General features: G+C 37.4%; 1 protein-coding gene across 1 annotated transcript in view; it reads left to right on the forward strand.

The window, feature by feature from the left end:
- Window positions 1-15,872, forward strand: part of LOC139148141 (uncharacterized) — a 190,109-nt gene that overhangs the window by 43,573 nt on the left and 130,664 nt on the right. Inside the window, exons 24-34 of the mRNA XM_070719450.1 lie at window positions 136-258; window positions 4,526-4,642; window positions 5,399-5,521; window positions 5,981-6,103; window positions 9,064-9,186; window positions 10,534-10,656; window positions 11,032-11,154; window positions 12,276-12,398; window positions 12,697-12,819; window positions 14,541-14,663; window positions 15,487-15,603. Coding sequence (XP_070575551.1) covers window positions 136-258; window positions 4,526-4,642; window positions 5,399-5,521; window positions 5,981-6,103; window positions 9,064-9,186; window positions 10,534-10,656; window positions 11,032-11,154; window positions 12,276-12,398; window positions 12,697-12,819; window positions 14,541-14,663; window positions 15,487-15,603 — 1,341 coding nt within the window. The remainder of the gene's footprint in view (window positions 1-135; window positions 259-4,525; window positions 4,643-5,398; window positions 5,522-5,980; window positions 6,104-9,063; window positions 9,187-10,533; window positions 10,657-11,031; window positions 11,155-12,275; window positions 12,399-12,696; window positions 12,820-14,540; window positions 14,664-15,486; window positions 15,604-15,872) is intronic.

The raw sequence follows: 15,872 nt of genomic DNA on the forward strand, positions 1-15,872 counted from the left end.
GATCTTTGACAACATACAGAAAGGCATTGTTGATGCTTTTATTTGTAACTGTTTTTCTTATTTGTGTCATTTTTGCACGGTTTTCTTTGAACTACATGAAGGTCTTGCATAAATTTCATGATAATTTCTATGTAGCATTGAATGCATGCACCAACCATAGATGCGAAAATGGGGGATACTGTGAAGCTACCGTAGGCTCCTGTACAGATTACATTTGCCGATGCACCGGATGCTTTGAGGGACAGTTCTGTGAAGAATGTGAGTCTATCATAATCCTTGTCATTCTGATCAGCACTCTTTGAGTGCTGTAATTTTTCCCACCAAAATTTTGGTGCAACATTTTCCCAACTTTTTCTGTATTTTTTTTTTGTGGATAAATGGACATCACATTTATTGGCTAAAGTTTTTAGTCCCCACGGACACGTCCGGGGGGACTTATATGTTTGGTCATGTCCGTGCATGTGTGCGTGCGTCCTTGCGTGCGTGCGTGCGTGCGTGCGTCCGTCCGTTCACGCAGAATATTTAGAAATGCCTGGAGCGATTTCATTCAAACTTGGTACAAGGATTACTTCATATGTCATACATATGCACATCGATTTGTTTTGTGATACTATCCAATATGGCTGCCGTGCGGCCATTTTGTTAGGATTTTTTATGTACAAAGCCATAACTCGGGCATATCTCAACTGATTTTATACAAAGTTTGTACAAGGACATCGACCAATGTCATACATATGCACGTCGATTTGTTTTCTGATACGATCCAATTTGGCTGCCAGGCGGCCATTTTATACGATTAATTCATGTACAGAGACCTAACTCAGACATGTTTCAACCGATTTTATTCAAAGTTGGTACAAGGACATTGACCAATGTCATAGATATGCACGTCAATTTGTTTTGTGATACGATCCAATATGGCTGCCGTGCGGCCATTTTGTTACGATTTTTTTATGTACGAAGCCATAACTCAGGCATATCTCAACCGATTGTATTCAAAGTTGGTACAAAGACATTGACCTATGTCATACATATGCACGTCGATTTGTTTTGTGATACGATCCAATAAATTAAATTAATTGCCAATTTGCATTTACATGATGAACTTTTGTTTTTAGGGTGAATGTCCAGAAGCACTGCATCAAACTTTATAAAATATGGTACCCGTGATAATCTATCAGGGTTCGCGCTAACATTCGCCACAGTCGCAAATGCGAATAAATGTGCCTTGTGGCGAAAAAAATTGCTACGCCTTCGCCACGCGTGGCGAAAACTCGTGAACGGGTGCCGTGTTGGGATCATTGACCCAAGACGTTGTCTTCGAAAGTCGCGTCAGTCCGCGATCCCAGACCGACTGTTTTGCCGAAGGACCAAGAATTTCGGCGTGCGGGTGTTTATGGTGATCGATCCAAAATATGTACTGGATTATTTATGTAGCCTACTATACTAACAACTAGTCGTTTTTACATATACGTGTACGTTATTTTCCGCTATGCAAATTTTTAGCATAAATGCTGCAAGCATCGTACGAAACATTTAACCACGTACACGTACGTGTACGTCGCGTCAGGGTGCAAGCGTGAAGGGTAATTTGAGTTCACACCAGCATATAGCAGCACAACGCGTATTCAAAACAGCGTGCATCATCGTTAATCACGCCGGTTCTGTCACTTTTAACGAATCAAAATAACCCTTAGCTCAGTCAAATTATCGAAATATTCAGTCATTCAAATATCTAGCCTTTGAACAAAATAATTCGTTGCTCTGTTGTACGTCGACGACCGATGATCGACGGCAGAGTTCTTGAGCATGAGACTATGGAGTTGGACTTTGCCCAGGGCGAAAATGAGCATGCGCGAAAAAGTTTCAAGATCCCCATTTGTATACCCTGGGTCCATGGTACGGTTTAGTTAGTTTCGAGACACCCAAACAATGCAAATGTGTTACGAATGCACGGTACGATGGGATACAGCTTGCGGGCAGCTACGGTTGCAAACTACAAAGAGTTTATTGATTGTTCTCAGCTGGGAAAGTAACTAGGTTTAAAAAAGCTTCTAATTTACAAAAAATAAGGAAATAAGGAAAACACCATGAAAAGAACAAAGACAGACGAACCACGGTCCTAGACCATGGTCGAACAAATTACAGCAAGGTTTTTGTCTGTGCATGGAAGTATAAATGTGAGACTACAGATGAGTCGGTTGATCATAGATTTGTCGTACTGTCGAACTGCTCTTTTGATTTTTCACTGACTTTGCGAATTTCATTTATTTTCAAAACCTTAAGTCTTAAAACCTAAGCAATTTTTTAATACCAATAGTTTTCTTTGATACTTTTTGGAAAATGCTTTGCATAGTCAGGCAATCACTGTAATTTTGTGAAGATCACCAGATAACGGTATATACAGCAGTTTTTACATCATGTAAGAAATAAAAAAGAGGAACAATTATGGCCAATGACAATTATGACTTCGATGATTTTTTCATGACATGTTGTGCAAGTTTTGTTCCAAGAACTCTAGTAGACCTATTTGTTGTTTGTGTCATAATAACAGTTTACAAAAGTTTGTTTGTCCCTGTCTATAAAGAGAGGGTCATTTTATTCACCAGCATTCATGAAATATAGATCTGAAAGGAAGTTACGACCAATTTTTGTTTAATACATATTTTTTTTAATTGAAGGACAGACAACTTTCACAAAGGACCTGGAGTTTTACTGTGCTCCTGGTCACTATTATCTGCAACTATAAAATTGGCAGAAAATGTGCTCAGCAGTTTATCTGTCGAGGAATTAAAGTGTATGTACAACAGCCCTGGCCCAACATTTCAATAATAAAGTACAAAGGTTATTGTAAATAGGGTTTGTGCAATTTGTATGTGAAATGATTTGTTGGGTGTGGCTAATAAAAAATGCTTGTGGCTAAAAAAAATTTGATCATTTTAGCCACACTAACAGACTGTGGCTACAATAAAAAAATTCCTAGCGCCAACACTGTCTATCAGTGTTATGATAGGATGCAAAAATGTTTTGCAACATCCTGTTGATTAATTCCTAGTTGACTCATTTAATGAACTTTAGGATGGTGGCCTACATTGGTTTTATGTTTTCATCACCATGGAACTCATTCTTGGCCTTTGAGTGCCATCTGTATCAAAGTATTTTTATCACAGACCTAATTAATGAAGAGGACTCTATCCTCTCTGAGGACTTGTAATCAAAGTACCCATTAACAAGTGGGGACTGTGTCATCAACGATGACTTGTTTATCAAAATTTTGGCAGAAATCTGAGAAAAGTTGACTGGTGCGTTTTTCATAAAGGCAACAAAAATTGACTTTGGCATTCAAAGGGTTAATACATTTTTGTTGTGTAGCAATCAAACTTTTGTAATAAGGCTGTTCGCAAATGATGTCAGTGTTCTGTCAGTAATGTGTGAAAATAAACAATAGTCTGCAAAGTTAGATTGAAATTTTGGGAAATTAGGCATGCAACAAGAGACAACTTTATAGGTGACTGCCCGGTAACGTTATGGTGGGCCACGCATGCAACACTGATAAAATTTATCCACAGTTTCAAGCAGCAGTGTCACATGAATGCAACCATTTTTATTTAGTAACAAACCTGTAAGCAGAAACACTGCCATTATAGCAAATTATTCTAGGGACAGAGGACAGTTTCATCAAACGAGCACTTCAGTTTTCAGGGACAGATCGATCATTGCTTGTAGATCTGTACAGAGTGGGAGTGGAGTGCCGATTTCAATTATCAGTTTGTTGCTAAATGTAAAATTGGGCCCCAAACATTTTGCTTCTGACAACAGAAAATTCTGACAAATTTTGTCTTTTTGTACCTTTCTGCTGCTTGTGGTCATCATTTTATGTAGGTTTTATTCAGAACAGTGGTACCTTTCCCATGTTCCCTGTAAGATTAGTTTCTGAAAGTCTGTCAGAATTTTCAGAGAAATATTTCTTTTTGCATAATTATGATGGAATTCTGACATCATTACGAATAAAGCTTAATATTCCAACATGCCTAGCTGGTTTTTTTCTTTACTCTCCAATATTAACAATTATTTATTTTGTACGGCCTAGGTATACTTTTCCTCAGTACTATGTCTTTTAGGGCATGAATTGCGTGAACAATATTTGTGAAAACAGCTAGCCTGGCTGCAAAAGTTTATACAGTAACTTTTGCTTTGGAGAGTTTCAATTATCGACCACTCCCATCCAAAGATGTTATAGTTGAGCTTTTACTCAACTGCGCATCAAATTTGGATTTTGATTTCGCATACTTTCATGTAACATGTTAACATTTTTAGAACTCGGGAGCTGACATTTTGGGTGTGTTTGATTTCATGTTTCACATAGTCGCACAGTGATAACACTTCAAGGGACTGTCACTTTCAACAAAACAAATGACGCTCCCAGAAACACATTTGTAACGCATGCCTTTTTGACATTTTTTGACTGATTTTGATACTCTAATGAATGCCCCATTTTCTGTGGGCTTGCATTTTTTGGTTTCAGTACAAGATCCCTGTGCACAGAGTCCATGCCAGAATGGTGGAACGTGCGCACAAACATCATGCACGACCTACTTCTGCATCTGTCCGTTCTGTTACACCGGCAACAATTGCGAAACTGGTATGTCACTCACTGATCGACCCAATCCACTTAGTCTTTCATCCTATACTGCATGTTACAATGCATCCAAGATTAAGGATTGAACTTCTTTGATCCGTAAACTTTGAGTCAGCAAACAGTGACAAGAAGGAACCATTTAAAAAGTTGTCCACGATCACTGACTTGCGGAGTTCAGGTTCATACGACCCCCTAGCTGTTAATTTGTCAGCAGTAATTCCAAGCAAACTGATTGACTTTAAAAACTTTCAAAATGAAAACAAAGAGCTACAATCAAATAAATGGTCTTATGTTTGCAAGAACAAATGTTAGAACCAAGGATTAAGAACAGCCGCTTTAACCTTTATGAAAATCGGTTTAACCTCATCTGATTGCTCACCATGGCTAAATGAGTGAATGTGTAAAAAGAAATGGACACTGAGGGCAGTCTTCAAGGCTAATTTTTTAATTCTATGTCCAGCAGTCGTTCATTATTCTTGTTTGACATTGGCTAGAGGTTGTTGCTTGCAGTGACAGCTGAAAAAACCTCACAGAGTAACAAAAACTTTATGTACCAGTACCTCATTTATGAAATGGATTGCTGAGTAGAGCTATGCGAATCAGTAAATGAATCCAGCATTAATATTGTATGGAAATGATGTATTAAACTCGTAGGTGTTTGCATGATCAGTCATTAGGACTTAATACTAGTAGTTGGGCATAATCAATACCATGGCCAATTTAATCAATGTGTTCTAAATTACAATTTTTCTTTTCAAGCTGTGGATGCATGTGCCAATAATCAATGCCAGAATGGTGCCACATGTCGAGCCGTTTCTGGATCATGTACTTCATACACATGTCAGTGTGCAGGCTGCTACTTTGACCAGTTTTGTACCTCATGTAAGTTGTCAAATTTCGACCTTCCTTTTCTGATTACACTGACATACCTGTGCTAAAGTCTGGATGTGTAAATCTGCTCTGAATAATGCCTGGAGCTCAAACAAAATTACAGTATAATAGCTAAATAAAAGACTCCACAATGTGAATAAGAAGTAGTCATGTGTAGACAATAGTATGTTGCACTGTAAGCAAAAAGACCATTGACTAAGTTGCATTTTATGCCGTTGGATGAAGAGGATTGTATTAGTCAAGCTTTCCTAACGCTGCACAGAAGCTATCATGAAACAATTGTCAGAGTGTGTGGCACAAATTTATTTTTGCCTGTAAGGTAGAACAGTGTTCATAATTTATGCATATCAGATTCCAGTTTAGGAAAAACTGTGTATTTGCTGAATTTCAATTTTGATGGAAAGAGTAATTCACAAATAAATATCGTTTTGTCTGTTTTCAACTTCTCAGTACCGAATCCCTGTCAACCCAATCCGTGCAGCAACAACGGTGCGTGTATAGCCATTGCCGGAACATGCAGTGAATACATCTGTCAGTGCTCTGGGTGTTATTCTGGTGATCGATGTGAAATCTGTAAGTATTGAACATGATTACTTTATTACAGGCCCCTCTTCAACTCCCCAGCCTTTGAGGGTATGCTAGATGACAGACAGCCCCATTCGGAACAAACTTGTAATGTTTAAGCCAAATTTTAACAAATAAGTGAGAGAGAGAGAAAGACTAAATGAGACAGACTGTGAACAATTTGGAATGAGTGAAATATTTAGAGCCCTATTGTATCTTTTTGCACTTTTTTAGCTCCCATAGCCATATGTATATATGGCAATGGAAGCTATTCTTATAGGCTAGGGAAATGTCTGTATGTATGTATGTCTGTATGTCTGTATGTCTGTATGTCTGTACGTCTGTATGTCTGTATGTCTGTAGTCTGTCCGTCAACATCAAAAACTCCAAAACCGCTGCATATTTCATCTTGATATTTGGTGTGTACATGGATGATGGGCTGTAGATGAGATTTTGTTCAAATGAAGTTGTCATTGCCAAAAATATGCAAATTAGTGCCAAAAAAGGCGTTTTTGGTAAAAAATCTCAACCGCTGGTCAGACAGCTTTGATATTTGGTATACAGGTCTCTAGGGATAACCCAACTTGGATTTGTTCAAATTGTGATGAAATATGCAAATCTGTATTTTTAAGGAATTTTTTTGTCATTTTTGGTCAAAAATTTATTTCATCAAAAGCGCTTGTCTGACAGCTTTGATATTTGGTATACAGGTCCCTAGGGATAACCCAACTTGGATTTGTTTAAATTGTAATGAAATAAGCAAATCTGTATTTTTAAGGAATTTTTTGTCATTTTTGGTCAAAAATTTATTTCATCAAAAGCGCTTGTCTGACAGCTTTGATATTTAGTATACAGGTCCCTAGGGATAGCCCAACTTGGATTTGTTCAAATTGTGATGAAATAAGCAAATCTGTATTTTTAAGGAATTTTTTTGTCATTTTTGGTCAAAAATTTATTTCATCAAAACCGCTCGTCTGACAGCTTTGATATTTGGTATACAGGTTCCTACAGATAAACTGAATATGATATACGAATATATGATGAAATCTGCAATTTTGTATTTTTGGTGCAATTTTTGCCATTTTTGGTCAAAAAATGTGTTTCTCAAAAACTACTTGTCTGATGCCTTTGATATTTGGTATACAGGTTCCTGGGGGTTCTCTTAGTGTGATATAGTGAAATTTGATGAAATCTTCAATTTTTGTATTTTTGGGTCAGTTTTTGCCGTTTTTGGTCAAAATATTTGTTTCTCAAAAGTTACTCATGTGATAGCTTTGATATTTGGTATACATTTTTATACATAATTATGATGAAATCATCAATTTTGTATTTTTGCAGCTAATTTTGCCATTTTAGGTCAGGCCATCCTGAAATGAGCTATCAAAGATCTCAACCTTCTTCATCAATACATATGTCACAAAAAGTTGCTCTCTACATAACACAGCAGAGCTCTGTCGACCATTGGGTCGCTTGTTAGCTCTTATAGCCGTATGTATATATGTTTACTAGTTTACATTTTATTGAAAATCTCAATAGCCACTGAGCAGATTAGATGAAAAATTAGCATGTAAGTACTTTGGGCTGACCTGAAATGATTGTGCACATCTTGGGTCAGTATCTTGGACTTGCTATTTTTCATGAATTTTTTTGTAATTTTCTCCCATTTTTGGTCAAAAATCTTCTTCTCTGAAACCACAAGTCTGATTGATTTGAAACTTGGTATGGAAGTGCATAGGAGTGACCTTTCCAAATCTGGGCAAATCGCGGTGAACTTTGCATTTTGCATTTTTTGGCTATTTTTCATTTTGATCAAAATTTTTTTTTAACTCTGAAACCACACGTCCGATTGAGTTGAAACTTAGTGTAGAGGTTTTTACGGGTGACGTCAGTAAGATTTGATCAAATTCTGGTGAAATTGTATAATTTTATTTTATTGGGGGAATTGTTTCTATTTGTGATAAAAAAATCTTTTAGCTTGATTTTAGCTTGTTTTGATAACTATATGGGAGCGACCAGTGACATTGTCACTTTTTTCAAAGATGGTTTGAAATCAAAATTGCAATTCGTGTTACAAAAGCTTGCCAAAGTGTGACCACAGAACATTTTTCAAACATCATCGACGACGACAACGCACAACTTGGATTTTAACAACAACAAAAATTTTTGAATTGCCACTCAAATGTGGCCACCACAAAAAGATGGGTGAGTATCTGAATTAAATCGACCAAATCCATCAGTGCCAAGAATTGAAATAGTGATGTTTTCAAAGATAAATACGGGAATCTTAAACATCTTTCTGATGATTGGATGGTATTTTTTGGTAATTGACATGCAAAAAATTTACATCTAGTAGGGCTTTAATGACGTGCATGAAGTTTTATTGCTGGACAGAATATGTTACATACGTAATTGTTGTATCAAGAGCAGGATGAGAGGCACACCTTAGGAATATCGGACCCAATACTACATAATGGAAACAATTGGGTACTGTACAATTATCATTGTGAAACTATGGCCACCCCCAGGATTATGCAAAGTTGTTGAATACGGCGGTTTGCAAATGACATGATTGTTTCCTCAAATGCACAAACAAGATTTGTCCTCAAATTTAGATTATATTCATGGAAATTACTGATACACTGATAAAATTTGTCCATATTTCAAGCAGCTTGCGTGCAGCTGTACTTAGTGAAAAGCCTGTATCAGCGGACAGCACTATTGTTCAGTGTTGGCACAATATTATCCAGTCTTTCCATATGAGTCAGTGCTGTTTGAATGAGTCGGTCCTATGACCCAGTATCAAGGGTCGCAATATTTGGTTGGTTCGGGGATTTAGGGGATGGATGCATGTTGATGAAATCTTACCGTTTCTTACAGTTGTAAAGGGTTGAAACTCAAAACATGGGATTTAGTTTATGGGTCATCAAAGTACTTTTTGATGATGTATGAACGTTCTCTTGACATTACAGTTAATGATGCATGTGACAATCACTTATGTGAGAATGGTGCAGTGTGTCTTTCCGTGTCGGGATCCTGTGAACAGTACACGTGTCGTTGTACCGGATGTTTCGAAGGCCAGTTCTGTCAAAACCGTGAGTGTCTACTCAGTTCTCTTCTCAATCTTTGCTGTTCTGTTTTGTGGGAACAGTCGCCTTCAAAAAAGGTGTACCTATTTTGTCAACGGGTCATCATGCTTAACCCTTTGAGCATTAAGTCACCTTTTGTCGCCTTTATAAAATGTATCCCAGTCAAATTTTTTTGGATTTTTGCCAAAATTTTGATGAAAACCTAAAGCTAATGAAATGTGATGTCCGTTTGATCTAAAATGATTTTAAAAATTACTGAAAAATTCATAAAAATTCTTAAAATGTTGCACTAAAATTTTGGTGGGAAAAATTACAGCACTGAAAGTGAAAGTAGGTGTACCGTGTTGATCTTCAAACCTATGTATACTTGGGGTTTGGTAGCACAGTGAGATCAACTAAGTTTTTTGATAGCATGAGCTTTCGAAGACTACAGTCTCCTTCATCAGATGCTGAGATGGAATGAGCAGGCGAAGCAAAAGTCATAATATATTATGACTTTTGCTTCGCCTGCTCATTCCATCTCAGCATCTGATGAAGGAGACTGTAGTCTTCGAAAGCTCATGCTATCAAAAAACTTAGTTGATCTCACTGTGCTACCAAACCCAAGCACTGAAAGTGAAAGGGTTGAGTGGAACAACTGCAGCATAGGGCCCATGGTCCGTACTATAGATCAACAAGGTTTGAGCATGTGCTAGCTCATGCATGCTTCTAAGTCCATGTGAAACTGTAGTCGGTGAATTTCTTGAGAATAACCCTTGAAAGAAATTTTACTGCCACTGGGTTCTGAGATCAGATTGTCCAAGGTTTTACACCACTTGGATTAACAACTTTTTAAAGCTTTTGCTAATTTTGATTGCAAATTCAAATGCTGACCGAAATTACTCATGATTATATGTACGTGTCAGACTCTTTCTTTCATTGTCTCACCACATTTTATCAACAGTGTACAATAATGTATCATGGAAATTCCTGCACATACATTTAGTCAAAGGATGTTTTGAAACTGCATTAGGCACTGAAGTAATGATGGTGGTGTTTATGCACATCTTTTGTTGAATTTGAACCAAAATGATACTCCTTAATTCTCAACCAACCTTGGACAAGTTCATTGGCTACCACCATTGTGTAAATGTACATGTACCGAGACATGTACATGAGTGCTTGTGTAGACATTGGAATCTGTTACTCAGTGTGAACAAAACAGACACTTCTGAATAAGCATGACAGGAAACAAACAGGACTGAATTAAGGCATATGTATTTATATGAAAACAAATTCCAAAAGTATTCAGATCATAAAAAAATAAACTCAGCGTATAATTGGTAACTCTAATGTAAATTATGATCTGCACAGTGCAAGATCCCTGCCAAGTAAACCCATGTCAAAATGGAGGTATATGCATCGGTGGGGTTGGATCGTGTACCAGTTACCAGTGCTCATGTCCGCAGTGTTACGTTGGCTTCAACTGTGAAACACGTGAGTTGTATTCTACATATATGTGTTGTTATCTAGTTGTGACAATACTGTCAACAACACTGTATCGACTCATCAAAATTCCGTACCCAATGCTTCCTGCTGCCATACAATGTCTGCTTAAACAGTAAAGAAAGATATCCAACATAATTTTCCGAGGGGAGCAATCAATTTTCTTTGTCATGCTTGTGACTCTTCATTCATATTTTATTAGTGGATCATAGTGATATGAAATACAAAGGCCACAGTAGTGTTTACTGTTTTTTATATGAAGGGCAAAATATTACAAACAGTGTTCATTTTGATGTCAAGCCTGCGACAAAAAATGGTTATTTAGAAATTATATAATATTGATAATTTTGTGTTTTCCTTTGACAGTGCAAGATCCCTGTGCCAATAGTATTTGTCTGAACGGCGGTACCTGCGTACCTGTGCAAGGCTCTTGTACCCAGTATACTTGTACTTGTGCCTCATGCTTCACTGGTACTTTCTGCGAACAATGTAAGTGAGACAGAGTCCTATTAACTCCTCTTTGCTTTTAGCGTGTATAGCATCAGAAGCTATCAGGATCAGTGATACATGGGTGGTGTGTTCGTCGTCTGTATGTCTGTCAACAACAAAACTGTAGAACTATTACATGAAAACTTCACCCATGTGTGAGATGTGAAAATCCCAAAATTGACCTCATGCTTTGTCAAGCAATTCACTTAAAAATCTCTTGCCTCAATTTACATTTCAAATAACATTTGAAGGTTCTTTAGGGATCTTGTTATAAAGATTTGGTCAGATTACGGTGAAAAAGAGCATTGAGTTTTTCAGGGTATATTTGTTGTCTTTGATAAAATGCCATATGACAAAAGTAGCAACAGAGTACTCTGCTCATTATAGTGTTTTGAATTGAACCATCGGCAATATGGGATCAAGACACATTGATACACTGTCTAAATTGAGAAACGTACTTTCTCCCATTTGGGGAGAGGAGGGGTCAGACCTCAATTTGTTTTTCATGTGCCAAAATCACAATAGGAGTTTTCTGTAGTTGCCCTGTAACCACTTTTGCATGGTAAGGAATTTCAGTTTAAGGGAAAGGGGGCACTAAAACGGATAAACTACATAACTTTTTTATGTACCAGATTTTATGATTGATGGGGCTTGCAAGACTGACCAGCCATTCTATTGACATGCAAGTCTAGGAGAGATTTCTTTAAGTATGTGCAGTGGCTCGGAGGGTAATAACTGGCTTTAGACTGTGATTATTCACAGCAACTTAAGGAGTCTGATAGCAAGGCTATTGTGTTGCTGATTGGCTGTGTTGAAATGATTAATGAATGTAGTCAATGATATTCGGCCAATAAGCTACGACCTTCCAAGATGCACATAGCCAGAACATTTCCTGTTTCCATACACGTTTCCTAGGGTAACCAACTTGTCCCTGAAAATTTTCCATATGCAAAGCGTTCAGGCATTCCTTACTTATCTAGTTTTGCTTCTTGTATTTTCTGTTGTACAGCAATGAATTTGTGTTAGAATCACGCATCATAGACAGATAGCAACTTACATGTAGAGCATGCATCACAAGAAGATTTATCTCACAAAGACTTTGTCTCATCATTCCTTCACAGCAATAAACGCTTGTAACAACCATCAGTGCCTAAACGGTGGCGCATGTTTCCCAGTGAGCGGATCGTGTACGGACTACACATGTCAGTGTGGTGCTTGTTTCAGTGGTCAATTGTGCTCAGTTCGTAAGTGAGATATGTTGCTTGTCATCCCAGTTTGTCATTATTAACCATTAATTAACATCTGCAAACTTTCTTGATATTGAAAAACTCTCATTGGCTCCTGAGAATTGTTTGATATGAACAGCTCTAAGGTGTTCAGTGTTTTCTTTGTCCTTGTTAGCTTTAGTCATGTATAATAACAGGCATTGCTGTTACATGTTTATCAATTGACACAATTTTAATTACCTTCATTCATCATACAAATTCATGCACTACATGCGTCTTCTCATAGACACTCACAATATTGGCATTCTGTTTGCAGCAATCAATGCCTGTGACAGCCACCAGTGTTTGAACGGCGCTGCATGTGAGCCAGTACCAGGTTCTTGTTCCATTTACACATGTCGCTGTGCTGGATGCTATCAAGGACAGTTTTGCGCTACTTGTAAGTACTTTATAGTGTTAGTGCTTTCTTTGTTTTGATGAATCATTCGAACATTGGTACTAATTCCTGTCACGCTTGCTGTCATAATTTTGCAATTTTGGCATGAGCTTTGCTACTTTGTACTGTGATATGTTTGCAGAAAATGTTGATGTTCATGTGACAAATCGATTCTTTTAAATAACAGAAAGTCTGTGCTTTAGTATTCTTCATAACCACAGTAATGCAAATTTGTTTTGCGAAAAGTCACCATAAATCTATTAGATGATCTCTCACAGTTGCAAAGCCTAATATTGCAGCTGAGCTTTGCACCATTTAGAAAAAAAAGTATATTTTTTTAGTTCATGGGAGTTTACTGTATTTTTTCAGGGACATTAGTATTCATGTAGCGGCATTTGTATGCTAAGGAATGTCAGGGAATTTAAATAATAAGCTTTGTGACAAGATTCAGGTCTTCTGTTCTTCCTCCTTCCCAGTCCATCAGGACAGTGGAAGTTCTGTAAGGATTAAAAAAAACAAGGAAAATGGGATAGTTTTCAAGGTTGTGGTCAGGAAAGATTACCGGAATACTCTCTATGACAAGACAAGAAACAAGTGTCCTTTTACGGTATTTTTATTTTGAAGCACATGCATACCGGTACATTGATCTTATTGGTTATTACTTTTTTAGTATAACATCTGTGCCATTATTATAGATTTCAATGCCTTTAGAACTAACATTGTCTGATTTTTATTGCAATATAGGTCATTCTCAACAGATCCCACAGTCCTTTAAGGATGCAGGCGGCATCTACACCCTCAGCATCAAATTTTATCATCTTCTAGTTATTTTTTGTTGTGTATAAATGTTTTATGCCATGATGTCAATTACTCATGCTCTCATGCTTGTTTTTGTCATTGTTCTTCTCAAGTGGCTGCTGGAATGCGTGCTTTTTGTTTTCATTTTGCTAAGTTTTACTGCAGAATGTTTTGCCGAGCTTGAGGTTAATGTTACTTTAACATTTGCACTGTTGCTGCTATTTCGCAGTAGCCTGAATGAAATAAGCATATCTGGCATAAATTGCCGACACTAGTATTATTCCTTCTTTCTGGGCGTACATTGTTTGTTTCCCTTTACATCTGGACGTCGAAATTTCACTTAAGGTATTGCAGATCTATTGAAATGGGTTTGCTGAATAAAAATGTATTTTCTGGATTCTCATTCAGATACTATCAAGTAAATGTTGACAAAAATTGCATTGGCTACGCGTACAGCTATCAGGAGATAGCATTCTAAGAACTGTTTGATTGTCAATCAATTCAAGGTGTACTACCCTGAAATGGAGAACTGTTGGTGTTATCAGTGTTTCATTCATGCCAAGTGCAGATCCCTACTTTATTGCTACCCAGAAATTCTCATTTACCTGGATGAAATATCATAAAATATATACAAAGTTATCATCAAAATAAGTCCAAATTCAGGTGTTTTGACCAAAGAATAGATATTTGTGAATTATTTGAGATTAAATTTATGGTCCTACACTATGTTCTTCATCAGGGGTTGTGAACCAAGAAATTGTGACAATATCTGTTCACAAGAATATAGACAAAATTTGCTCTGATTCGGTACTTTAAAAAAGAAGCTCAGTTCGGCAAACTTCATCTGGTAGACTTGCACAACCTTATAGCATTGTAAAGCACGGTTGTTTGATTTTGTTTTTGTCTGTATTATTCGTTTCAATCAGCCATCAATGCATGTGCAAACAACCAGTGTCAGAATGGAGGGGTGTGCGTGGCCACTGGAGAGTCCTGCAACAGCTACACCTGTCAGTGTTCTAATTGTTATACCGGTCAATTCTGCCAACAAGGTGAGTATGGTGTTGAGTAGTTTTACTGCTCGTCTGACCAGTCTGGAAGCTTTGTGCAGAATGGCTGGGCTGGAGATCAATATCAGCTTTTTGCCTTGGTCTTGCAAAGTCATGCATTATCACTGGGTTGTCAATCGCAACATGAGACCTCCTAATTATACAAAATGTGAAGGACGCACTAGGAGCAACATATTCTGACCTGTACGGTGAAGTGTATGGGAAAATAAATTGACCGGTATAAGTGAAGTCATTCATTGTCACTCAACAACAGTCATGTATCCACATGTTGCTGATCATAAGGTCACATTGAGACTATAGGGAAAAAGTGCGTGACTAGAGGGAGAAACTGACGCTTTCTCGCAATCGGTGAGAATCTGTTCTTATTCTCACCGCTGTCGATGAGAAAATTTAATCTCCACTGGAGATTGGTGAGAAATGCACTCCTTGGCGAGAATCAAGTGTGAGAACAAATTCTCACCGGTGATAATGGAAATTCTCACTAAGTACAGCGAGAATTGAAATTCACTGACGAGAATCATGAAGACTCGCTGTTCGTAATTTCAGTTATAGTTTACCACAGTTGACATTTGTGCCATGTTTCTTGTTTATGTTACAGACCTAAATTTGGCTCGAATACAATAAATAACATGCTACAGTTTCCTAGTATCCTGCCCAGCTACAATATAAAGGCAGGTTATTGACAAAATTTGTTGCACCCTGTGTGATCACATCGCTGTCATGTGAACAATTGTGTAAATATTTGCTGGACAGATATAGAAACAGAACAAAGCATTGACTTCATGCTACCATTTCTCTCCTCCAGTGTTGGATCCCTGCGCCCAGCACTTTTGTCAAAATGGCGGTACCTGTGTCCCCGAGACCTGTACGACGTACACATGTACATGCACTGACTGCTATGAAGGAGATTACTGCTTCACTCGTAAGTTTCCTGATCTCCTAGGTTTTTTATTTGTGGTATATGAAAATCTGTTCACACAATATTTCTGAGGACATTTACATAAATGCCATTTTATCCTGGCAACTAACTGAAAAATCTGATCTTAAATATATTTTTGCGCTATCTTCAAATTGCTGGTAATCATTCACTGAGATACCATACACACATAAGGCACATGTCATAATAAGGAATCATCTTTGCTTAAGTTTTTATGTGTAAAATATTTTTAGAAAACGATGGCTTTTATAATT

The sequence above is a fragment of the Ptychodera flava genome, chromosome 13 (genome assembly GCF_041260155.1).
Source record: "Ptychodera flava strain L36383 chromosome 13, AS_Pfla_20210202, whole genome shotgun sequence".
Taxonomy (NCBI): domain Eukaryota; kingdom Metazoa; phylum Hemichordata; class Enteropneusta; family Ptychoderidae; genus Ptychodera; species Ptychodera flava.